Source organism: Hippocampus guttulatus, chromosome 15 (assembly GCF_054856545.1).
Source record: "Hippocampus guttulatus isolate MCC_2025c chromosome 15, RoL_Hgut_1.0, whole genome shotgun sequence".
NCBI classification, from domain to species: Eukaryota; Metazoa; Chordata; class Actinopteri; order Syngnathiformes; family Syngnathidae; genus Hippocampus; species Hippocampus guttulatus.
This window is the reverse complement of record NC_141275.1, coordinates 8035908-8061189: the sequence shown is the minus strand read 5'-3', so window position 1 is coordinate 8061189 and position 25282 is coordinate 8035908. Positions and strand designations below refer to the sequence as shown.

Here is a 25282-nt window from a genome sequence, read left to right as displayed (position 1 = left end):
ATGGTGGATGTGTCCAAAATCTGGATGGAAGAATCTATGTAGATGAAAATTGTGCAAATGCATGTGTTTCAAAAAAGCATTCCTGCGCAAACGGGAGAATATTTGCAACCATCACTGTTGTGATTTGTTGCCTCCAAATAGTAAAGCCACAATATATAAATACGTCTCCTGCCGAAAACCAAACAACATGCTGAAATCATTTTTTCTGGATCAGTGCAATTCCTAATCGGATATATTTCTTTTCTAGTGACCATCAGCTTTTCACTGCTTTTCAAGATAGATTGAGGGATGACCCAAGAGGACTAAGTCGGGGGAGACCAATATTCACTTCACATGTGAAGGGCAAACTCAAAGTCGATGGGGAGCGAGTCACAAACGAATACGGACAGTGTATAAATAAGAATCTCTGCCGAAAATACTTCTGAAATCCAGTTAGTTCAAAATGTGTCACATGAAGCTACATCAAGAAGACATTTTCAATCTGCTGCATAGTGTGTGTGCCATCACACGACAAACCAAAGCTAAAAGCTATCATTCAGTCCTTCTCTGATTTTGTAGCTATCTTGCATGAATTTAGTGACAAAATTCTGAAGTGGCACGATCCTGATATTCATCATGCCAGCGTACGTAGAAAAAAAAATAAACGCATGGAATCGGATATATTCAGATCGAAATAAGTCCTCTTGCAAACATGGATAAGAATCAGATCAAAAACCAAAAAAAGAAACATTTTAAAACCAAAAAATCGAAACTACAAGCGAGGCATGAAATAAGGACTAAATATGCTACATGAGAGGTGTGTCAATTGTTAAATAAGAAAAATAATTGTCAACCATTCCGTAGAGTAATAACACAGCTACCCTTAAATCTACCCAACAAAATGACGTCATGTTAGTGTCCGGATTATTTCTGTATCACTGTTTACCTCTGTGTTGATGGTTGTGAATTTGCAATTGGTGCATCTGCCCATGATGGTTGTTTCTTATTTTCCAACAGTGCAAACATTGCCAAATTGGATCAGTGTTGATTAAAACATAAATAGACAAATACCGTATATGGGCATGAAATTGGAATTCGGTACGTTGACCTGTCAATTCAGCCCCTGTGTAATCACTGCATAACACCTGAAGTTCAAACATGAGGAAATATTCATTCTGTATCATCAATCGCCGCTGACCACGATTGTTGGATATAAAATTGCATAAAAGACTCGGACGTCTATAACTATGTAGTTTTGGTCTAATATTTATACTGCTGTAAAAACACATTCACATCTGCAAATATGATCTGACAGCAACATTAAAGCATCTCTGATTGTCTGACGGCAAAAGTCAATACCTTAAACATAAAGGACGGCACACAAAAAGAGTGCTGACTGTAACCACTGAGGCCGTGGAACCGTTGGGGCGGTAGAGGGGGTTGAGCCGGGGGGGGATAGAAAGCCCAGAGGGTTGTAAACCATAAACTGCAGGGAAGCATGCACCGAGGGGACATTTTTAAGATTCATTTTCTCCTCCAATGTGTTGCTCGCACAATCCAGATGAGGTCAAAAGGGGAGGTACATATGGTTGGAAATGACTGCGGCAATGCAAGCAGGGGCTGAGCCATCGTTCAGTCGAGCCAAGGCTGTGCGAGTGAAATGGCAACTGTGTGTTGGGAAGATTAAAAGGCTCCGGCGTGTCCTTATTCTTCTTGGAAAATGTAAACAATTACACAGTGACTTATATGTGCAAGCTTGTGACATTATCGCCGTCGCAAAAATTGGCACACACTTTTGTGGTATTTTGGTTTGGTGGACACATAACTAAGCCACAATATGTACGTTTTTGTCAAATAACGGCAAGGAAAATTAAAAGTAGCAGGTAATCAGAAAAATCCGTGCAGTGTATGATTTCACAGTCGGAGAAACATGATAATATTAAATATACGTAAAAATACAACAGAAAAACTCTGGCTTGTTATTTGAAAATCTACAGAGGAGCATGACTCTTGAGATTCACTTTTGTCATGGATCGTTAGAAAATTGTTGTACGACTGCGTCAGCACATTTGGAAACTTGTGCTGACTTTCTGAATGAGGAACGACAGACTTGGTTTTTGTTTTTGGACCATCAAGATGATCGGATCTAAAATGCAAACGTAAATCCATTTGCTTTTGGTCTGTAAAATAAACAGAAAAAGGACGATATATAGTTTGATAAACATATGAATCCCGTAGTTTTATTTTTAATTTAAAAGACTTTGTCAAATGTACAAAGAACAGTGAAGGACTATTTTTCTCGAAGAAAATCATGTGTAATTGAATAGTAACGTCAAATAACTCAGGAACTTTATAGAGAAGAGCTGCAGATAAGGATAAAAATAGTAATGCTAAAAAACAAATGTATGTATCTGTTATTCGAGTCGTTTTTATTTTCTCTGGATTAAGCACAATGGAAAGTCATCTATCGTTTCATTCCCTGGTAGGAGATTATGCTACCGTGTTAATCAAACTAATCCCTGTTTATCTGAGCAAAATGCCTTGATTAAGAGAGAGATTTGCAAGTCAAACACGAGACCAGCAAATCAATTTACACCGAGCTGACTGTGCTTTTAGTAACAGTGGACTAAACCTTGAGCTTTGTATTTGGACAATAAAGGTTGTCTGATTTATGGCACGAAATACATGCTTTTGTTTTCCTATCCCCCGCCACCTCTCCCCACACACACATTTCATTTATTTCAGGTTTACATTTCACAAGTGCAAAGTACAAAATTCATCAACTGATTTTCTTCCGGAAACAAAACTTGGAAATATATGCATTCTTCACAAACATACGCATAAAGTACATTCGGAGACAAACGTACATATAGATGCAAGGTATAAACACACACACACACACACACACACACACACACACACACACACACACACACACACACACACACACACACAGAATATACTGTATATACTTATCTATCTATCTATCTATGTATAGATAGATAGATAGATAGATTACATCAATATACTTATATATAATATATACATATACATATATTCTACTGAAATTATGCCAAGTCACCTTAAATGATGTATTACCGTATTATTTGCTCCAGTCACCAAGTGTCAACGAAGCGATCAAAGCACCACATCTCATATATTGAGCCATTTGCTGTGTCACAGTACTGTTTGACAACATCAATATTCTCTGCAGGATTTGAGCTCAAAGTTACACACGGCCTCTTAATCGAGTCCAGGACAGGGCTGTGACTAGACTATTCCAGAATCCGTATTTTCTTCTGTTGAAGCCATTCTGTTGTTGAATTATTTTCCTGTTTCATCACCCAACCTTTGTCGAATTTCATTTAGCAGATAGAGGGTTTTAAAATCACCTGCAAAATGTATTATTCGGAACAGATTTGTCATTTGATAACGGCACACGTCCAGGCTCTGATGCAACAAAGCAGGCAAAAACCATGATGACCCTTCCGCCCTACTTCACAGTTGGAATGAGGTTTGATGGTGGTCTGCTGTGCCCTTTTTTTTTCCGGACATGCAGCCCACTTTACAGTGTCTATTGTCGACCCTGCCGGCATTACAACATCCGCAAGTCGAGATCTTGCAGCGCTTTATTCAACACTTTGCGCATGTCAATCTCCTGCATGGACTGTAAATAATTTGGTGAATTAATCTTTTAAATGGATCTTTTAATTCTGTACACTTCAAAGAACTGTTGTGTCCATCACCGGTAGACCCTGTGCTTCTACTGCTATGAATTTAAAGACAATGAGAGGAGCTACTGTCACTTGTTGGGAAGCAAGTCAGTTGTGTTCATGCCCACAACAATGCAAACGCTTTTTTCTAACTGCGCCCTTCTGTGAAAATACGAAACAGCGCTTTGCACTATATTTGCACAGGAAAATAGGGTCCTTAGATCAAGATTAGATCAACCAATTTATATGGAAACCTCAATAAATGCAAAAGGTTTACAGATGTATTTATTTTTTGCGACTACACACTGAAATGACACCATCAAACAGCTCAAAGTAAGATTTTAGAGTCCAGATTACAATTGTTGACACTTTAGAACTGAATTGTACATTTCTTTTTCGAGTTTCGCCGGTACTCTTAAAAAATATTCTAATCGTGATCTTATGTAAATTTAGATTTGGCTTTTCTGTCATTGCCGCTTCCTTTTAGTCACTCGAACAATCTGGTTCAATTTGTTAATTTGACCCTTTCTTTACTTTTGGCTTCAGGCTTGGTCGTCCACTTTTTGCATGAAAATCACTCACACATACAATTTTATAATCAATGCCCACAGTAATAGGATTCCTCTGGCCACGGGCAATTAATACAGTACCCCCCCCCCCCCTCCCTCCTCCACCTCACCCCCGTTCTTGTGCTGATCTCAAAGCTACGAGACATTGGCTTCTCCTCATTTACATATTTATTGCATTGGACTCAAATCTGGCGAGTGATTGATGTGGAGCCTGCCTCCTGAATTTTTAGCGGCCTATTATTATGACAGAGAGGGAGGGAGCTGCAGCACGTCAGTGTACTTTTGATTAAAGTTGAAGAAGACAGAATCCTAAGTGTTCCCCACCTACTTTCTCTCTCACCGTGTGCCGCTTCCATCTGCAAGGCCAAGGGCTGACAAGATGTAAGAGCGTGTTATAGCTATTGACAAGTCATTTGCTCACAAAAGTCAAGGCAGATACGCTTGTTACGACTTTAATCACCATATCACTTGCGCTACATTTTTTTTTTTTTTGAGATTATAAAGACAATGGATTTAAATTTCTGGCTACGCTAGCATCAGCGGTGTGAAGTATTATTGACTTCGACATTGACACTACATGCTTGTAATGGAGAACGACAGCATCTGACCATGTTTGCGGTTTTGGAACAGCGATAGGACAATATCAGGGAGAAACCTGTGAAATTGGTTATTGCTTTGGGCAAAGGATGTTATACTAAATAAATTATGTACATTCTCGCGCAAAGTTGTTTGCTTTGGTGTTTTAATAACGCTTTTCAGAGCAGTCATTTTGACTTCGCAGTCAAATAAATATCGAGACCAGGATTATGCAGACAAATAAATAAATAAATACAATACAATACATATTCCATAAAACATTTTTTTTTTCATTCATTTTGGTGAGGATCTGGAAAAATGTGCTGGTACAGGCATCCAAAATGCAACAGAATCAAAATGGCACCAGGAAGTAGCTCGCTAACAAACCAAAATGCAGTACTCCACAAATGTGTTAGCCTCGGTGGAGGCTCTGTGGGTGATATCAGTTGTCGTCACTGTGAACTTCTATTTGACTTATATATTTGCAGTTATTTTACTTTTACTTGAAATATGTAATTGACACTGTTTATATAAAATTACGCAGAGCATTATTACGGTAATTGAGATTGTACTGCCTTGACGGAATGTATTCCTCCTTCAGGAAATGAATGACTAAGAAGCTTGAAACTTGCCAATTATAGCAATGCTTAAACAGGAAATTGAAGCCTTAGATTTTTGCACGATATGTGTGGAGGGTTTTGCACTGTCATACAGTAGAGTTGATGGACAAAGAAAGGCAGGCATGAGCGCGTAAGAGTGATGATTCTCTTGTTTGCAACCAAGCATGAAATGCTCTGTGGGAAAGAGCCGACTCGGCAAAAATGCACGGTTTTGTGTGTGTGTGTGTGTGTGTGTGTGTGTGTGTGTGTGTGTGTGTGTGTGTGTGTGTGTGTGTGTGTGTGTGCGTGCGTGGCCTGGCGGAGGTTGGGTCGGAGGGTAGCAGATGAGCAGACATGGTTCTGCTAAGTCTACGCTTGGGCTGTCTGTATTTCCGAGAGGTGAGAGAAGTCCCATCCTGATAAGAGCCACCCTTTCAATCAATATTTAAAGATATTTGATTTTCAGCACATTTAAATTCACATTACACACACAAAAAAAGCCAAACTTCAGCGAGCACTTTCAGTAACTTATTCCGAATGTCTATTTTAAAAGTCGCACTATTGTGCCTGCTGCAACATTTCCCCCACGGCTGGTTGTCTTTGTCCTTCAGGCCCAAAGGACATTGGTCATACATGGAACCATTGTACGGACCCCAGGAGGAAGAGCAAACCAACATTTCCATAGGGAGATGGCGTTACACGCTCCACTGATATGCCCTAATGTATGCATTTTAATAGGTCCGACCTTTCAAATAGGGCTGCGGTTAGGCTCCTGCAGATTCACCTATTGGCGGATTTTTTTACCTGTATTTTTTTCAAACATTGAAATTATTATTTTTTAAATGAGTCAACCCAGTTTTCATTGAAAATGCTTACTCGCCGGCCAGTCGGTTCCCTTCCTCCGCCTTTATTAACGTGCCATTACTATACATTGAAATGTAAATAACACAACTGCTCCACTGTCAACCAAAAGCGCACGTGCTAAAAATCCAAATCCCGAATGATTTTTGCTGAGACGCTGCATCGGTTTACAATGATTTCCTTTTCCCTTTGCCCACTTTTCCACCTGCCATGCAGACGGTCTCCCTGCCCTTATAATTTCTGCACCAGACAATGACCCACAGTAATAATAGTGATCTATGGCCCAAGATGCGCCACCTTGCCTGCTGACCTTTCCTACAATTCTTCACTAGCGTGCCTGTTTTTTTCCAACTAACCTAAGTCAGGGCCTCTATGCTTCATCCCTCTTCGTATCTAGCCAGCAGCAGCCCCCCCCCTTCCCCCCACAAACCCCCTCTCCCACCCCCCCGCCCACCATCACCGTCACCTTTTCTCTCCTCCTCCACACATCTCGTCAACGGCTCGATGTGCGCGGCTCGCCACACTTCACTGGCCCCATGAATGTTAATGCCAGACGTGTGAGGGGAGTCGGGAGAGGAGGGGATGCGGTTTATAGGAAACACATTCTTTTCTTGTGCGCGGCACATCCACAACGTGTATCAATATATAATTGTTTATGATTAAAAAAAAAAAAAGAAACACATCTGCATATCTGTTTATTTTACTTTGCGGATATCGTGTTTTTCTTTTTTTTTGTTTGTTTGTTTTAAGTAAAAACTACGACTTATCTTCAAGGACATGAAATCATCAATCCGTTTTGCTCATGTCTCCTCCCTGGCTAAAGCAGGTGTGTCTGGGTCTCGTCCCCGTCTTTCCTGAGTCAGAAGCCCTCAGCCAATGTTTACCAAGCTCTGGCAGAATGACAATGTGTGCATTATGTGGGTGATGATCACCGGGTGTTGAAATCTTTGACCCCTGTGACACATTTTAAACATGGATTGGGGATTAAGCCCGCGGTGCAGCTGGCTGACAGGCTGCCCCCAAAGAGATTCACATCCTCGCTCCCGCTCTGTAAAAACACTGGGACACTAATACCCTTTTTACTCTCCAGTGTAAAGTAAGCTGCTTTTGAAATGTGCTCGGACATTGCTGATGTCTATGCATCTTGTTTGAAATGAAGGATTACGCAATAATCCAAATTATTCATGACTCGGTTCGTTTATTCTTTTAAAAACGTTGACTAACAGCGGTGCGCAGTAAATCAGTTTGTTTTATATGTATTTGTACTTTTATATGTATATTGACAGTGGTATGTAGACTGTTGCCCAGAAAATGCATGAAGGACAACTGTGCAGTCCTTCAACTGATGTGATAAAAAATAAAAATCCATTTTAAACCGTTAGCTAAAGTGGGAAATATAATTGTACTCTACAGATTGTAAATATTGGCAGCACGGTGAGCACCAGTTCTGAGATTCTGGGTCGGAAATGTGTGGAGTTAGTTTTCCCCGTGGATGAAAACTCTAAATATGTATGAGTGTTTGTTTTACTCGGCTGTGGAAGGTTTTTGTCTTCCTTTTGGGAGAATCAACTTCATCAACTTGCATAGCTAATTCCCTGTTAGCATTCAAATCAAAAAGCACCCCCAAAAAAAAATCATCATGGAACACCTTAAGTTTTGTCTCCTAATGGCGAGGCATTCGAGGTAGTCAGGAATTTACATAGATTGCATTATGGTGTCGAATAGGGAGGGTGGGGGAGGGGGGGTATAGGAGGGCTCCATGTGATTTAAAACAGTGAAAAGAGAAATTGAGAGATTGAGCCTAACTATTCCGAAAAAAAAATCCATAAATTGTCAGTGCTTTGCAAGAAGACCCTTAAGTGGGCTCCGTGTGCCGATCTTTGACCGATCTCAAAAAATGTGACAGACACGACAAGGAAAAAAAATTCAGCATGTATGTACTTACTGTTACTATTATGTGGGGTGAACTCAAGATGACTGCTGGAAAATACAAAGCAGAAGAAAGAGGAAATGAGGCAAAAATAAAGTTGCAGACCGGCAAACCGTCACTTTTTATTTGGTAAATAACTACGCAGAAACGTAATACAAACACAAATCATGGCCGGATGTGTCTCCTATTTGTCGGTTCGGCCAGACTTGGTGTTGTTGACCACACACACACACACACACACACTAGGATGTGTGAGCGCAAATAACAGCTTTAACTTTTACGCTCATTCTCCTAGACTGTTTTACGAACAGATCTGGGAGGAACGGTCACTCTTAACACACCCCACGCCATGGGATAACTAGAATTGGTTTGATAATAATCTTTTAGAGACATCTGACCGTCGGGCCTTTGCTGACTGATTACAAATGAGTGAAAATGTGCATATTTTAGCTGGATAGCAGCAGAAGGCGTGAAGAAGAAAACGTGATCCCAAGCGGCAAAAAATGTCTAACTGGCATCCACCTTAAAAGGTTTATGTGGCTTATAGATGCCAACAAGACATGGTTGATTCCGCCAAAAAGACACAATTATGTGAATTTGAGATTATCGATTTTGAAAGGAAGAAAGTAGAAAAACAAAGTATTTGCATGAACAAAAGACATTTTAAAATGAACTGTACACAGTACAGAATGCAATATAAAATATAACATCTCAAGCATCTTAGCGTGAGGGAGCCGATGTACACTTTGCAATGTGGTCCGAACATGAAAAGGCAGGCGGGCAAGCATAGAGGAGCTTTTCTTTCGAAACCCTGAGCCTGGGGAGAGACGGAGAACAGCTGGGGCCTCGCACTCCCCGTGTGTCAGTCGAGTCTTTATCATGGGCAAAAGACTTTTTTGTTTTCAGGCAGTAATCAGACAGCCCAGGGGCTCTGTAAAGACCTCGTTCGCGTTTCATCTCAACTGTTGCATACAGCCGGCTAATTGGAATCCTGCAACTGGGTCAGATGCATTGTCTCTCAAGTGCTGTCAAGCCATTGAGACACATGAATGTGGAATTATGGTTCTCCCCAGATGCATGATTGAGTCTCCCCACTGAGTTATCTTAATTCCTCCATTTCAATCTCATTGCAGGCATCTTTTTTTTTCCCCAAAAGTTCCCCCCTCCTTAGTTTCCCCCCCCCAACAGTCGCTGCTGGAAAAACATCGAATCGTAACGAAATGAAATACATACAGCATACGTATACGTCATGTAGCAAGGGTGCTAGAATCTTTCTCAGAACAACCGTCTCATTCATTTTGACTGAGGCAACAACAGCAACACTGTTTTCTGTAAACATTTTTTTCTAGTGCAGGTTTCTATCAGAGCAACAAAAACCTTTACAGGAATTGACACATTTAAAAACACAAACAACCACAAATGGACAGCAACCAAAAACAGCGGTGACCTACCAGTAAATAGACTCGGGCCAATCAAAAAGATGAACAACAGCCTGGTAGAATGAGGGCTAAAAGCTAATTAGGCTAACGAGATTCAGGATGCCTGACGTGTATGGTCAACATAGTTGGCAGTCACGCCGCAGACTCCGTGATTGTGGAGTTTGGGTGTCTGTGGGTTATTTGACACTAAAATTAATGGTTCCTTTCGATAATGAATGAAAAACGCACAATGACCTCTTCAATTACTTAAAACTGACACATTGACTGAAAATTAGCCGATAATTATGACATTCAGACGTAGCATTTGGTGGTTAAACAGAAGCATTAAAAATAAACAAACAAGAGAAAACAAAAATGCAGGACTGGACAAAAATTATGATCCTCCGACAAAGAAAAAAAAAATGGTTCGACCGTAAAACAAAGTGTGTCCTCTAATTAGCATCGGTGTGCCTCTTTCTAGGGTGACAGATCGTCGATGTGATGTTTGGTGACATAATGTATCACACTAAACATGGACCACAGAACGCAAAGGAGAGAGATGTCTCAGTTGATTCGAAAGAAAATTATGGGCAAGCATGCTAAAGGTAAAAGCTTTCAGATCATCTCCGACCAGCTAGAAGGCGACTCCGGCCCGAGAGAGCCACAGATGTTCTCGTTTTAGCAGTTTTCCCTCTTCCGGGACATCCGATTCAAATGAACAGCTCATCAGTAAGCTCTGTCAGAAAGCCTGATAACGATACTGTAAATTCCCAAGGTCAACGCACATCAGTGTCAGATCCCACCATCTGTCGTTTGAGGCAAAGTGGCCTTTCATGGGATGAGGACCGAGGATGACATCATCGTTCAAAGCAAAATAAAACCACGTGAAGAATACACACTTATTTGCATAGCAATTGCTGTGATGTATGTTAAACATATTAACAGGCACTTTCCATTCCTTTTTGACATTTTCGATTCTGAGTGGATCGCGATTTCTAAGCTTCGTACCCATTTTCCCCATGAAAGCATCGTTTTAAACATCCATTCATTTTCTTAAGCGGTTAGGTTGCAAAAGTGAGCTCGCTGGGTGAAAAATTGAACGGACCTCGGAGTGGGCAATCACAAGGTATACATAAAACAAACTATTAATATCATTCATGTTTGGGCAATTTAGAATCTTCAACGAACCTAACGTGAATGATTCTGGAATATGGGAGTGGCCAGAGAAAATCCAGAAGGAGAACCCGCAACCTCCACAAAGGAGGGCCTGAGCCTGGATTTGTATACAGAACGTCTGAAGTGTGAAGCAGACATGTTAACCACTACAGTTTCAAACAAAATGATATTTCTGACTGTAGAAAAACAACCAGTTGGATCTGTTTTGGTATTTTTAAACAACCACGGAGATTTTTATATTACCTTTCTAAAAAGAAAATATTTAGTACTGTGCAAGTTCCCCCAAACAATGCCGTTTGCTCTACTCCGGTGTCTGAGGAAGAAAACGAATCTGCATTTTGTCACTGATCAAAAGAATTATCCCGCCGCGCACGCCATCACAAATGAGCAAAACCCTGTGGGAGACAAGGGGGGAACACGCAACACACATTTCCAATTATAGCACCAAATGACTTCTTTCTTTTCGGACCGCTCGTAATTGTTGTGGGTATTGGGCACATGCAACTCAATTTGTCTTACATATTTGTTGGTGGGACGATAACAAAGTTGACAGCGCCGAGGGGATGATACAAACGATATAAGACCAAATTAAATAAATAAAAGGATGACATAGCTCCCACAGTATTTGTTTGATCCGTTTCATCCTCCTTAAGACTGTTGAAGTTTAAAAGGCAAGGGTGTGAAGAAGAAGGAAAAAAAAGGCACTTTAATCGTCTTTGGGTTAAGGAATGTGAAGAGTATCATTTTGGAATAATCACAAAATGCCTCCCTAGTGTCATAGTCGCTGTTCCGACTACTCCATTTTAACTATGCTTTAAATTGATGCAAGTATCTGTGCTGGAGATCATCATGTATATACAAAGTATATACCGCTATATGTTTAAAAAAAAACATACACATTTTCAAACTTTTGTTCAAGACATGACAGAATCCATTTAACGTGGCTACGCTTTATTTTCGATTGCCAACACGCCTTTATTTCACCATTATTTCAAGGTTACAACCTGTGCGTTAAAAAGCAAAACTGGCTGGCAAGTCAGTCCAGGTCAAGAAAAAAAAAAAAGGCACAGCACTGAGCACAAAGCCGTTTTCACATTGTAAAGCGAACATAATGAGGCAGTGATGTCAAGGACTGAGTTCAACATTTACAGTGCAGTTTAGCATTACACATACTGTCTGTACAGTACCTCTGTCATACACTTGTCACAAAGTAACTTTCTTTTTTTTTCCCAAACCAAAATCAAGTCGGGAAATTTGCAACTGAGAATAATCTGTTACGAAAAATTAGCGACATTTAGTACAAAATATTAATAAATAAACAGAATCAACACAAACTACAGTGAGACATTTGCTTACATTACATGAATCATTGAACAGAGGTGATCTCATCATGTATTCCAAATATGTCCTATTGTAAAAACAAATCTATAACAACAATGCTATTTTCAGTGATTGTTTTGAAGACTAACAAGATACATGAGACAAAATAAAGGTGAGAAAAGAAAAAAAAATGCGGTTATCATCTCTGCATGTCGTCCCATTAGCATTTCCCATTCAATTTCTATATGTTCACCGCATGTGTGTGTGACAGTGAGCGTGATGACATGGATGACACATTTACAGCGAGAGCATGTTTGATTCGGTATGCAACGTGAACAGCGAAGCAGCATAAAGTGCATGTGGAGCAGGCGTGAAGTGGGAACTGAAGGGACAGCTGTAGTTTTGTGTTCACCGCAGGAGAACTGGGAAGCAGTCAGCGGCTAAAAGGGCTCCTTTTGCTCCCCGCTGTGCTCTTCTGTCCAAATGGGTTATAACGTTCTTGCTATTTTTCTGCTCAGTAACTAAGTGCGCCCTCGCTGGTAGTTTAAAACACACTTTCTCGCCAAAGCTGTTGGCATTGTCCTCCAAATATTTAACTATGACTACGTTGTCCGAAAGCATGATGCATTGGAATATGACAACATTGCAGTCGGTTAGTTCAAACCCCACACCAGATCCAATTGGTCACCACATATAATTAGCCACTTTCTACCAATTGAACTTGAATGCAACATATGCACTTTTATCCAAATTGGTTGTTCAGACAACTTACAAAATATCACATTGTTGAGAATCATTACCAACGATTCATTGGTTCCCTGGCGGCTGCCAAGGGGCGCTCACGTTGGCTCCTCCGAACGTTGCTTGGCAGCCCAGACCCCCGAGCTGGACGGCTGTGGACTCAGCGCTAGGAGGAGGTTGAGGTCTCCATAGTGGACAATATACGCACCACCTCAGCTCTCTGTGTCGGTGAGATGTGCTGGGTCATGTGCACGATGGAATCCATTGCCACCTCTGGGTTAGCTTGAACAAAGCTGGAAGCATAAGACAACAAAAAAAAAATGTCACGTGAATGTCAGGATGATTTTATTTTCCCCCATTGCTGCTCACAACATAGCTACAAGAACACAGAGGACAGAAGCTAGTCAGTTATGTCGACTTAGTGATTTGGTTGCTATATTTAGCAAATTTTCTGAATCCTGGAGCTCTCAAACTCTCAAAAAAAGTGACTCGTGAGTCGAATTCCTGCCATGAGTCGAACTGGTTTGACATTGTTGAAGGCAATGTCAGAGCCAATTACCGTGACGTTGCCCATTTATATGTGGCAAAAGCAGTGATTTAACAGATTGTTGGAAACATTTGACCAGAGGTAGGTGTATCCAAGTTGCACTATTTGGCCAAGACTGAACATTTAAAACATTATTTTATTCAGGATAATTTACATATGTGGTTCTCTGAAAAGGAAAAAAAAAAAATTCTCTGATTTCTGTAGAAGTTGATGCAAATTATAGCGGAAAAAAACCAACCTCTTGAAAATTCTTATTTGATGCCAATAGAATTAAAGCAAATCTCAAAAGGGGGAATGAAAGCCAAACTTGATTTGAATAATTAATGTCACCTATGTTTGCATTTTCCACAAGCAAGGGGGGGCGGGGGAAGATGATTGTGAAGAAAAAAAAAATGGAATAATAGAAGTCCCTATCGGTTAGCACAAGGTGAAACTCTGTTGCTCCTGAGAATCACCTGCGAATCTGCTTGAGGATGTGATCACGTCGAATGTACTTGATGTTCTCATCGATGACGGACCTCGCTCCCTCGTCTTCGGCCAGCTGCCTCTCGAGCCATCCCACCACCTCCTCGTTGTTGTCCCACAGATAGGCCTGCATGATGTTATTGTCATGTTGGTAATTATGACTAAATATAAAATGTACCCCCCCCCCCCCCCCCCAAAAAAAAGGTCCCGGTTGAGTGTGCACAAATCACGATCAACACAAACAAAAGAAGTAGACCGGCTCAAAGTGGACGCATGATGTCTTGTTGATTTGGGCCTGATAGGAATATTAGTATTCATGAGTGCCGGCATCTCTGATCCCAAACAAAGCCAGGCTGGAGGGGCTTAAAGATTTCAGGGTGGAGGGGTTTAATAGGCCCTTGCCTTTATATGAATAGCCCTGCTTGAGGTCCGCAAGAACATTTAATGCCCTTATTAATCATTTTTAATCTGTTTGCTTTTAATTAAGAGACAGCGTGTTGCTCTCCTATCAGCACGTGCCAGGGCTGTGATTAATTGTGGCTTAAGACAGTGAGTTCTGATGGGGTTAGCGTCCTCGCAGACAAGAGGGCCACTTTGCGGGAAAACGTGGCTCCTGACAGCTCCTGCCCGCTGGTCCTCCGAGTCTGAGATTGGGCCTGAAGGAACTGTGGTTATGTATCGTTATTTCACGCTATGTTTAATCACCATTTTGTGAGCAAAGCATTTCATGTGAGCATCTTTAATCAAGGGAATTGACATCGAGTCACAAAAAATGCGCGGTTGTCGACAACCCAATATTATCGATGCTAAAAAACATGAACAACAAAAAAAGTTGTTGAACAAAACAGTCGGCGTCCACTAGAGCAGGTGAAATTAAAGTGTTTGTCTTTATATGACAATGAAATCTATCAGGTCACAAAAAAAATGACATTAATTTGACCAGCAGCAAATGAATAACCATAAACCTGATGTTTTCCGAGTTCCACTCGATGGGTGAAATGAATGATAACAGCGCAAGAGTAAACCGTTTCGAAATGATATTCAAAAATGAAGACATAAAGGGGCTGATTGGTGAACATGACGCCTCCCTTTTATACCTTGTGTTCTTTCGATGGAAACAAAAAAAAAGTTTAATTTGCTGGCTGGATAATTCTGATTATAAACTTTACCCCAGTAGTAACGTGAAAAAGTGAGTGCTTGATCATGTGTTTGTCCTTTCAAATCTGATCTCCCGTTCTATTTGACATCGAAAACAAATCCACGGTAAAAATGTGCGAAGGATGTGTTACCTTGACAGCGCCTTCTGCCTCAACAAACCAGCGGCGCAGCATTGCCGACACTTGTCCATCTGTCAGCTCACCGTTGGCTGCTTGGATCTTTCTCTTGACCGTCTCCTCCAGGAGGAGGCGGCGCAGGCGCCAGTAGAAGAACTGTCGGGATGTTTGCCACTCCAGGATGTCCTGACAGAGGAAAAAGATCATTTCCATCACTGAAGTGACTCGAAGTATCACGAACCATGTCGTCAAAATCAACGCGATATTTGATGAAACATAAAAACAAGGACAGTCCAACTAACATTAAAAGCTGTTTCACTGAAATTATCACATACAATTTTCCATTGGCTTTTCGGCTAAAAATACAGCAATTCCATTAAGCTTAATAGTGAGGCGGTTCTCCGTGACTGGAGCTACATTCCACATGGTGTCCACACCACTCCAGAAGTTCTGCCACGAGTGTTTATATTCTTGAGACGAAATAAGAACAACAAAAGGAAAAGAGCAAGATTGTCCAAATCTGATTTGTGCTCCCTAAAGCGACTCACTTGCATCATCACAATATACGTCGCAGCCTGGTGAGGCAGGCAGACGCAGCCGGTCGGGTAGACAAGGGTTTGTTTGAAGGAAAAGCACCCACCGTAATGACGCCCTTCTCCTGCATGCGGCCGGGAGTATCGTGGAGGTCTGCAAACTGAACAGCCACCTGGTGGTAGATCGGCAACAGAAACTCTTCCCGCTCTTTTAGTTTTGTCTCCAGCTCTTTACGGTCAGGAGGGCTTAACTCTGGGGTTCCTTTTGGGGAGAACGAAGAGTTTTAACACACTTTTTACATTGCGCGTGTCAGCAAAATTGCTGGCAAAATATTCACCACCGTAAAAATTGTTTCATAAATAGCTGCTGCTTTCAATGGGCAATACAACATAATGAAAAATTGAAGTGGATGAGACAAATAATAACCAAAACCTAAAATAACCCAAAAAGATGCAAAATGTAGCAGTGACTTTCGTCAGACTCGCGGCATTTTATTTCGCTTTCCTATCAAAGCTTTCTAGCTGCATACTGATTTCTGTCAATGCCAATCTGTTCCTCTCAAACCCTCCTCAATAACACCGCGCCAGTTTTCCCAAAGCGGCAAACGCACGCAACATTGGATCACAGTTCCTGCGAGCTGTGAGGTAGATCGATAGGCTGCGCCAGGGAGGCGGGAGAGCTGACAATTGATCCTAGCCAGCTGTGATTGACACGTTTCTCAGGGGAACGCGGCAAAGATGATACTATCCACAGATAAAGAAGGGTGAAGGTAGACGGCCCCCCGCCCTCCGTTCCCTGCTCCTGACCGACAGGGAATGGGAGGGAGAATGACTACAAATGAAGTAGGCTGTGACCAATAAAGAAATGTAATTTGAACGAAAGATGATGACTGACCCAGTCTTTCGGCCAAGCTCGTGTAGATGGGATCGACTCGTCTCATCGTCTTCACCAGGTCCTTCCTCCGAAACTTGATCTCCACTGTCCCCTCAGGCTCCAGCACCCCACCTCTGAGCACATGAATAAGTTTCGGTGGACTAAAAAAATGAATACAGACATGAATACCTCCTCGTTTCGAACCAACTTACCGGCTGTCCTTGTCAGCGTACATCTCCATGTGACGAGGGTTGATGGTGGGATCTATAACCACCCAGGAACCTCCACGCAGCTCGGCCTGGGGTGGAATGTAAACCAGGACGGGCTGCTTGTACTCCCGGAGCCCGTCCACAATATAGGCACCGAACTTCAACACCTGGTCGTACATGTCTAAAAAAAAAAAAAAAAAAAAGATGTATCTCAAAATGAAATCCATATGAGAAAATTATACATTTGACTTGACTTCGATATTACCGTATTGGCCCGAATATAAGACTATGTTTTTTTGCATTGAAATAAGACTGAAAAAGTGGGGGTCGTCTTATATTCGGGGTCTAGACATTATACTCATTCACGACGCTAGATGGCGCCAGATATCATTGAAGCGAATGATGAACTTGACTCCCGAGGCCAAAGTGAACCCCTGTCATGAAGAATAAAAATTTAAATAGCAATAGCACGAAGAAGAAGGAAAAAAAATAGCGGTAAGAAAGAAAAGAGAAGAAAATAAGAAAAGGGATAACAGAAAATGGAGAAACGTAGTGACAATCAGGAGAAAAGTGGGTTGAAGATCGGCCATGTAAACCGGCAGCTGAGGAGAAGTTATGATGTAATTTACATTTCAAAAACCAGAAGCCATTCATTTACGAATGTGATTGCACTTTAGATTTGAATGAGGCAAAATAACATGCTTTTTCTCTCAAATATATTGTTATAATCATTTGTTTCAGATGTACTGTAATTATTTTCTGTATAAAAATTAATTTGGTGTTCAAAAAGCCTTTTTTCAAACTTGAGTCTTGAAAAGGAGGGGGTCGGCTTATCATCAGGGCCGTCTTATATCCGGGCCAATACGGTTAGTTTGATTGCTGAAGTCGGCAACATGAAATGGTGGCGTATACTGCAAGTTGGAACATATCAACAAGATGTATATCATAGGTCTGAAGAGTTGCAAGTGACTACAAAAAAGAAATAAATAAAAAGTGGAACCCGTAACATTATGGCCACTTGTCTCTCTCAGCATCCACACAATCCCTGGGTGTTATTAAATTGTCGGACACCTTTCATTCCTCCGGAAAAGCCCCTCCAGTTGGCAAATACAAATAGAGGCAGCCCCTCTCGGTTCAGGTCCTTTATAGCTTGGGCTGTTTTGAAAGCCGAATCAGGGAACCACACTTGTCCAGCCTGCTGGATGATCTAAACAGACACAGCGCGGCGTCACAATCACTCCATTTTATAGACAACGAAACACTTAGCTCATGCAGTACTTGAGTATGTGCAGCGAATGACCTGCCTCACCTTGGCCTCGGAGTCCAAATTAGCTGGATCTGCTGGGATTGACAGCTCCACTGACCTAGTTTCCACAGCAACCACTCCAGTTGGTATCCCACCCAATCTGCGGAAATACAGCATTGAGCACTGACATCTACCGCGCCGGCAGTGAGGGAATTTAACTACAACGCAAGAAATCAATTCTCATGTTTGGTTTTGTATTTATTGGGGCTTACCGAGCTCTGCCGACCACCACGCTCTGAGCCCATGGCTGCATCATCTCCATGAAGGAGCCGTGGTCAAAGAAGCCGCTCTGCCAAGAAGAGCCTTTTGGACCTTCATATACATAGATTCAAATTGTGTTGCTTTATTATTTTTTTTCCCCAGAGATTGAAAGGAACATAGCGAGAGTCATTTGTCGCAAATTTCAAACATGAATCACTTTTTATAAAATGCTCTTTTCTTCGTTACATTTCAAAAGATTCTTCTTCATATAGTGGGAGGCTGCGTGTGTTTTCACTCGATCAGTAATCCTGGCAGGAAACATGATGGATGATTGGATACAAAAGGCTTGCGAAGCTGTTTTTCTGCTTGCTAAACCCGAGAAACATGCCATATACACGATGAGGTTACTGTTCAATTAAGTTCATCCCTACCGCCGACGTGTGCCTCCTTCTGCACAATCCGCCAACATCTCTGTGGTCTCAAGCTATAATTACACTGTTACAGGATCTGCACCGTCCTAGCTTGCAGTAGGGAAACACAGCCACATCCATTTTGGTCCTATCTTGATCTTGTCTCTTGGAGCATGATAGCAGACCTAACTGTTTCTCTCTTAGTAGCTACCCACAGGCTCTCTTGAAATGAGTAATTGCAACTTCGAACTCATGGCACATTTGCTGGACATGATAAATCTTTGTATTTATTTTCGGTAACGAAAAAAAAAGAAATCATTATCAAGGCCTGTACCCAGTGCACTTATCATACCTAAAAAATAATAATAATAAGACTGCAAACATGGACTGCAAACGATATAAAGCATTAAAATGTATCTATGAGATGCTTGCTGCATGATAAGAACATCCATCCATTTGAAATAATGGCCAATAAATATTAGCTGAAAAACACAATCATATGGCCACAAAAACAACAACAAAAAACGACCTAAACATCAAAGGGCACTCACTCTGGCTTGGACGACCAGCTAACATCCAACGGGGATCATAGGGTGCCTTGGTTGGCACAAATTCAACATGCCTATCGACGGGGTCCTTGGCACTCAGAATGGGCACCGGGCTAAATTTGCACTGGAAAATGAATAAAATAAATACATACATACAAATTATTCATATATTCTTTGATTTAATTTGTCACATGCTCGAAATAAATTGAACTCATTCACTCCCAAAGACGTTTTTAAACGTCTTTTCAGACTTGGTCTAGAATCGGCTGGTACTGAATGAGTTAATGTAGCGATATTTATATCCTACCTTGGGCATGTAAGAGAGCCACTGCAGGAGAGTAAAGACTCCCTCGAAGTCATCACAAACAGTGGTGTGGGTCACGCCATTGTTGTGCATGATTTGGATTCCACCGAGCTGGTTATTTGATGTATAAACCTCTCTGCCTAGCACCTGGCATAGGATAGACGGACAGGCACAACACAAACATGAAGTGCAATTGAGCACATGATACTTCTTTGGCTCTGCCTTTTGAAACTACAACACAAGGCCTTCTTGAGTAGAAGAAACCGAGCGAAGGCTAAGTTATGATGGAGGATTTGGATGGGAGGTGGCTATTACCATAATCAGGCTGGGGCGCTTCAGATAAATAAGCTTGCACGCAAACACAGCACTGTGCTCTCAGTCATTCAAAAATGTAGGCACTAGATGACATCACGATTGTACAATATACAAATACTATTGCCCGCTTGAGCTCTGGGTAGACTATATGTGCGAACCAATTAAGAAAGACTTGACAAACATGTTGGATGTGCCACAGAAAGAACACACCAAAAAAAGCAATAATTTGCCACGGACGGTGCAATGAAAAGAATCAACCAAACTACTTTTACCCGGCAAAGTGACCCTGAACCAACCTCAAGCCATAAAGTCTTAACCTCAGAACGCCCTATTTTCATAAGCAGGCAGAACAGGTGGCAGGGCCCTGACATGGCTGAGTAAAAATCAGAGGACCTCACACCCTAGCCTCGGCTTTCACCTTTTCAGCCATCATTTACTTTCTTTATTACCATTAATGGTTATGTATCTGGCTACAAATCTAGGGCGCTCCCCTAAAGCTGTCAGGAAAGCTTGCGGCCCCAAGAAACATTGCAGTCACCTTGACACACACAAAGCCTCTGAGCCTCCGGCCATCGCGGCTTCATTAAGATTCCGCTGCGCAGAGACGGCAAGGGGACGGAAGGAGCAGGAAAGGAGGGAGCTCGCCAGGAGAGCGAAAAGAGAGGCCAAGTCGATGGAACAGCTCATTGGGGTATTTGTGCTAGTAGTTACTATCCAAAGCCCATGAAAATATGGAAGCTTTCTAGAGGCTAATTAAATGATGATCTTGGGGTGGCAGCCTCCTGCTCTCAATTAAGTTTCAGTTAATAGCCAGGAAGTCGCATGAAGAATGGGAGGTGGGAAGGGGAGGGGAGAAAAAGAGAAAGAGGAATCTTGCTCACAATCTTCCCAACCAAAACTACAATCACATCTACTTTAGCCAAGAGTTTTTGACTATTAGCCCGTGATGCGGACACTTCAATAACAACCCGTCTCTTCATAAACAGCGAAACAGTGTTGTCGTTGGAAAAACAACAGAGGCTTCAGCAAATAGGTGTGCCATCAACCTGCCATTTGCATGATTTCTCATGCTGCAGCCTGTCAATTAATTTGAAATGGAGACATCTTATTACATTGACAGGGAGGGTGAATGGGAGGGGGAAAATAGGAAAAATAAGATGTGTAGTAAAGCGTGCAGGCTCAAACACGAGCACTCACACCAATCAACAGCAAGCAGAAAACCTGTCTCAGCAAAACATTAATTTTAATGGAAAACAAAGAATGCGGATGTCCCGCATTGCAGCCTCCAGCAAAGCAAATATCACTTCATGGTTCGCCTTCAATTATTTAACAATGAAGGTGGGTGGTCTGGGATTGTGAGGGTATCCTTGTGGAACCGAGCAAATTAGAAAGTGGCATCGACGGAAAAAAAAGCACTAAAAATCTTACATACCGCATTTACTGTAGTGTATAGTAACATTCTTTACAGCAGAAATATTCTGTGATACGTGGAGGAAAAATAAATAAATTAAAATTGTGAAAAATAATGGGGAGGAAAAAAAACCCCATCTGCAAATAACTGTGCAGGGGTCGACGATGGATACATAATATGCTATTAAACTTATTGCTACTCATAACGCAACATGTTTTAGCCGATGCCATTGATGTACCTTGTTGAGTGCTCCAGCCCCAGTAAGGATTATGTGCGAGTTGTCCACCTGAATGGTTCTTTGACCAAGTCTCACAAGATAGGCTCCGATTCCAATGGCTCGGCACGTTACCTTTTAAACAAGACAATTAATGTTAAGGCTTCTTGACACCAAGTTGACAGCTCAAAGCTATTTGTGTTTTGCGCGCACATGCTCTTACCAGGTTCATGGTGATGATCTCCTCATAAGCCACAGAGGATTCTCCAGCAATCATGCCAGACCCTCTCAGATTCTCCACACCCAGCCCCTCGTCCTTTCCAATGATGTCAGTGATCTTGTACCTGCGTGACAGCAAATAATGTAGTTCACATCTTTTCAGAGTTGACCAGCCACCAGTCTCGCCTTCTACTATTGCCTTTATCTTAATCGCAATGCATACTTGGTTCATCGAAGAACACTTTCCATAATCCTTTCCCAACAACATGAGGTATCCAAACATGAAATCTAGAGATGTACCTGGATTCTCCCTCATCCTCCACATGGTCGCAATGTACAGAGTTCAGGGCTGAGACTTTCTTATAATCCTGAGGTGTGAGGTATAAATACTTGAAACCCTGCAGAGGCAATACGGTGAACAGCTCCGTTATTGTATGACAGCGATAACGTAAACATCTGAACCGAAAGGGCAGACTAGATTTTGATCAAAATGCGGCCTAAAAAAAAAATGGAGCGAGGACACTAATGTTATTTAACTGACCTTGTACGGGTCAGCTGGATCTTGCCAGGCCACGTGGAACATGTGACGGATTTCCTCAGCCAGGCCAATGCGGGCACCGCTGTTGGCCGCAATGTAGAGACGAGGGATGCTGCCCTCTCGTGCCATTTCGGAAGCACGCAAAAAAAGCACGTCCTCCTGAGGTCCGAAGGAACCGATCTTGTGTGTGATGTCATTACTGATGACGATGATCTCGCGCCCTGTTGGGTATTCTGGTGAACGGAGGGTCATTCGCCATGCCACCATACCGATCTAGAGTAAATGAAATACACACAAACACACACCAAATTAAATACTACGCAACAATGTGATAGCAAAAAATTTTTTTTACTACCTTTAAAATCTACATCTTGGAAAAAAAAAAAAAGATTACTTTTATACATGTATTTAATCACACACAACAACAGACCTCATTGCCACCTGGCAGTCGGTTCATCTGCACCAGTTGACCTTGGGCATCCAACACCAGCTCGGTGAAGGTCAGCAACTCAGAGGGAAGCGGGCATTTGGGTACAAATGCATGCGCTTGGGTTGAGTGCCACAGCTTTTTCAGAGCCTGGATAAAGAGGTATAAGTCATTGATTCAAAAGCAATCAATCAACAATAACTTCAATGTAATGATCTACCAGCAGTCACGTTACCGCATATGCTAGTACTCATCTAACGGGTGTCCCTCACCCTGAATCCTGCTTTTCTATGAACCAGTCTGATGTCATAATGAATTTGAATATAGTTTGTTGAACAGAAATACAGGACAGAAAAGCCAGGTTCGTAATATACCTGTCGAAACATTTCTGGAAAATCATAGACGTAGGTGGTGCCCAGTGATTGGGCTTGAAAACGCTTTGACTGCAGCAAGTCCTTGGTGACGTAGGGTGTGTTGATGAGCATGCCGTGCAAAGGACCTTGCTTGTCTCCATACGCCTGGAACATTATCTGCACAAATAAGGAGGGGATGTAATTAAAAATACAGCAGCCTTTCTAACTACCTGGGCATTAGGTGACTGATTTGATGAGAATGAGGACTGGATGACTGAACCACAGCAGCCAGATCATGTGATGGAACGATATCTTGTGCTCGCGTTCAAATAAAAAGTTCCATGCCGTCCCCCCGAAGAAAAATGTTTTTCTCTAGAGCCTGTGACAGCCATTCCACTGAGATCCAATTACTGACTGATGGTAGTACGGTCGTGCATGTAGCTAGCACGTCTGTCTCAAATTCACAGGTTTTGGAATTAAAACTTGGTTGGGATCTTTCTGTACGATGTGTGCTCCCCTGTGCTTGCGTGTTTGGCATAGGTTCCATTTATAGTTCAAACAGTGTCACAAAATCTCATGAAAACTAAACGGGGCACCTCTGAGCATCAAATGGGAGGAAAACAAAGAAGAACAAGAAACAAAATACTCCATTTTGTTTGACAAAACCAGTAACAAAATACAAAACGTTCACATTACATGCAACGTAACGACAAGAGTATGACGATAAAATGGTGCAATGACGGCTAGAGGCACAAAGTATAACATAGCCGATCAGCTGATGAAGACGCAGGCATCTCAAAAAATGTGAACATCATGAAAGAGTTGAAAATTTTGGTAGGTCATTTCAAACAGGGAAACCCATGTAGCGTATTGTAAAGATTAGTCTGGCCATGACGTAGCATAACCCGAAGAGAGACCATTTCAAGGATGAGGAAGCCTTTGAAGGTGATTTGTGTTCTAATCTTGACCTTTTTCACAATATTCAAATTTTCAAAGCACTGAAATTTGGTTTTACACGATCTGAATACCATGATCGTCAACATCAAGAAATAAAGGCGAGAAATATTTCACTCGGTGTCGATTTTTACTCCCTTTTTGAAATGAGTGACAAAATGTTTTTAACTTTTTCATATATACTATGTTTTTTTTTTGTTTTTTTTTTTAGATGTACCTGTACATTACTAAGAAAAGAATTGTCAACAAGGCAAAGGGCTGAGCACCATGCAGGATCTAAAATGAGGGATCCATGATGGAACAGAAGCACTTTTCCTGAAATAAGCTGACAAGAGGATGACATGGAAAAATGTATGAGTGCCCCACCTGGCGGTCTTTGGGCCCCACCTGTCCCGTTTGGGAGTCGGTGACTTCTTTGTAGAGGCTGATGTCCAGGTAGTAGCCGGATTCATTTGTGAGAAACAAGCGAATGGGGATTTGCTTTCCCGTCGGAGTCAGGCGGATGTTAATTTTCAGTTCAGCTTGCAGGACACGCAGTTTCCAAAGCCTGCTGCCGTAACGCATCACCATCGAACGCACGGACTCCTCGATCTGTTCACGGACGCAAATTAGTTCCAAGTTGATGCGAATCACAAAGAAGAAGCTAAAGCTGTGGTTCATTTTAGGATGGTCTGACACACTTTTACCTTTGATGGGTCCATGATGACGGTGGGGACAAAATTGAGGAAGATGTGGTTACAGTCGGTGCGCACAGTTGTGTTGTTGAAAGCAACCTCGAGCTCATCCATGGCCTCAAGAAGCAAACGCTCGGCCTCATTGTGAAGGTACTCAAAAGAGGCCTCCTGGTGAAGGGACAGAAAAAACAATTAAAAAACAATGATCAGTGAGCCGTAGGTATGATCGAGCTGATCGAGCATGTAGAGTACATATTCATTATCTTACTTTTGTAACTAAATCAGAATGACGGATAATGGCTCGCACAAAGAACCGGTAGTCTGTAACTTCTGCCCCGACTTCTACGCGCGCTGCACCCAGATAGAGGTGCATCTTGTGGTTGGCACAGGGAATGGCTGTCAAGGCAAAATTTCGCATGCGGTTGAGCTCCAGCTGGAAAGCTAAAGCCGGCTCCAAGTGGCGGTAGATCCTATCTTCCACAAACTGTTGAGAAAATGGCACAACGTCGTAACAAACAACAATCCAACACAAGCGACACACACACTCTCGAAGGATATTCCACCTTTTTTTTCTGCACAAGGCGAGCACAAGGCTATTCTGCTATTAACCAAGATTATATCAAT

At 41.9% G+C, this 25282-nt stretch overlaps 1 protein-coding gene across 4 annotated transcripts in view; it reads right to left on the bottom strand.

Moving 5' to 3' along the window:
* Nucleotides 1-11755: 11755 nt before the first annotated feature.
* The window catches only part of acaca (acetyl-CoA carboxylase alpha), a 31475-nt gene continuing 17948 nt past the window's right edge, over nucleotides 11756-25282 (bottom strand). For all 4 annotated transcript variants that reach the window (XM_086131941.1, XM_086131942.1, XM_086131944.1 and 1 more), the window contains 20 exons: nucleotides 24927-25142; nucleotides 24671-24826; nucleotides 24351-24575; nucleotides 23052-23207; nucleotides 22681-22827; nucleotides 22254-22523; nucleotides 22013-22110; nucleotides 21717-21837; nucleotides 21518-21628; nucleotides 19557-19700; nucleotides 19253-19373; nucleotides 18303-18402; nucleotides 18094-18190; nucleotides 17856-17991; nucleotides 16788-16965; nucleotides 16597-16709; nucleotides 15809-15963; nucleotides 15184-15354; nucleotides 13885-14021; nucleotides 11756-13175 (listed from right to left, as the gene is read on the bottom strand). In XM_086131941.1, the coding sequence (XP_085988067.1) occupies nucleotides 13049-13175; nucleotides 13885-14021; nucleotides 15184-15354; nucleotides 15809-15963; nucleotides 16597-16709; nucleotides 16788-16965; nucleotides 17856-17991; nucleotides 18094-18190; nucleotides 18303-18402; nucleotides 19253-19373; nucleotides 19557-19700; nucleotides 21518-21628; nucleotides 21717-21837; nucleotides 22013-22110; nucleotides 22254-22523; nucleotides 22681-22827; nucleotides 23052-23207; nucleotides 24351-24575; nucleotides 24671-24826; nucleotides 24927-25142 (2979 nt within the window). In that variant the 3' untranslated portion in view covers nucleotides 11756-13048. The remainder of the gene's footprint in view (nucleotides 13176-13884; nucleotides 14022-15183; nucleotides 15355-15808; nucleotides 15964-16596; nucleotides 16710-16787; nucleotides 16966-17855; nucleotides 17992-18093; nucleotides 18191-18302; nucleotides 18403-19252; nucleotides 19374-19556; nucleotides 19701-21517; nucleotides 21629-21716; nucleotides 21838-22012; nucleotides 22111-22253; nucleotides 22524-22680; nucleotides 22828-23051; nucleotides 23208-24350; nucleotides 24576-24670; nucleotides 24827-24926; nucleotides 25143-25282) is intronic.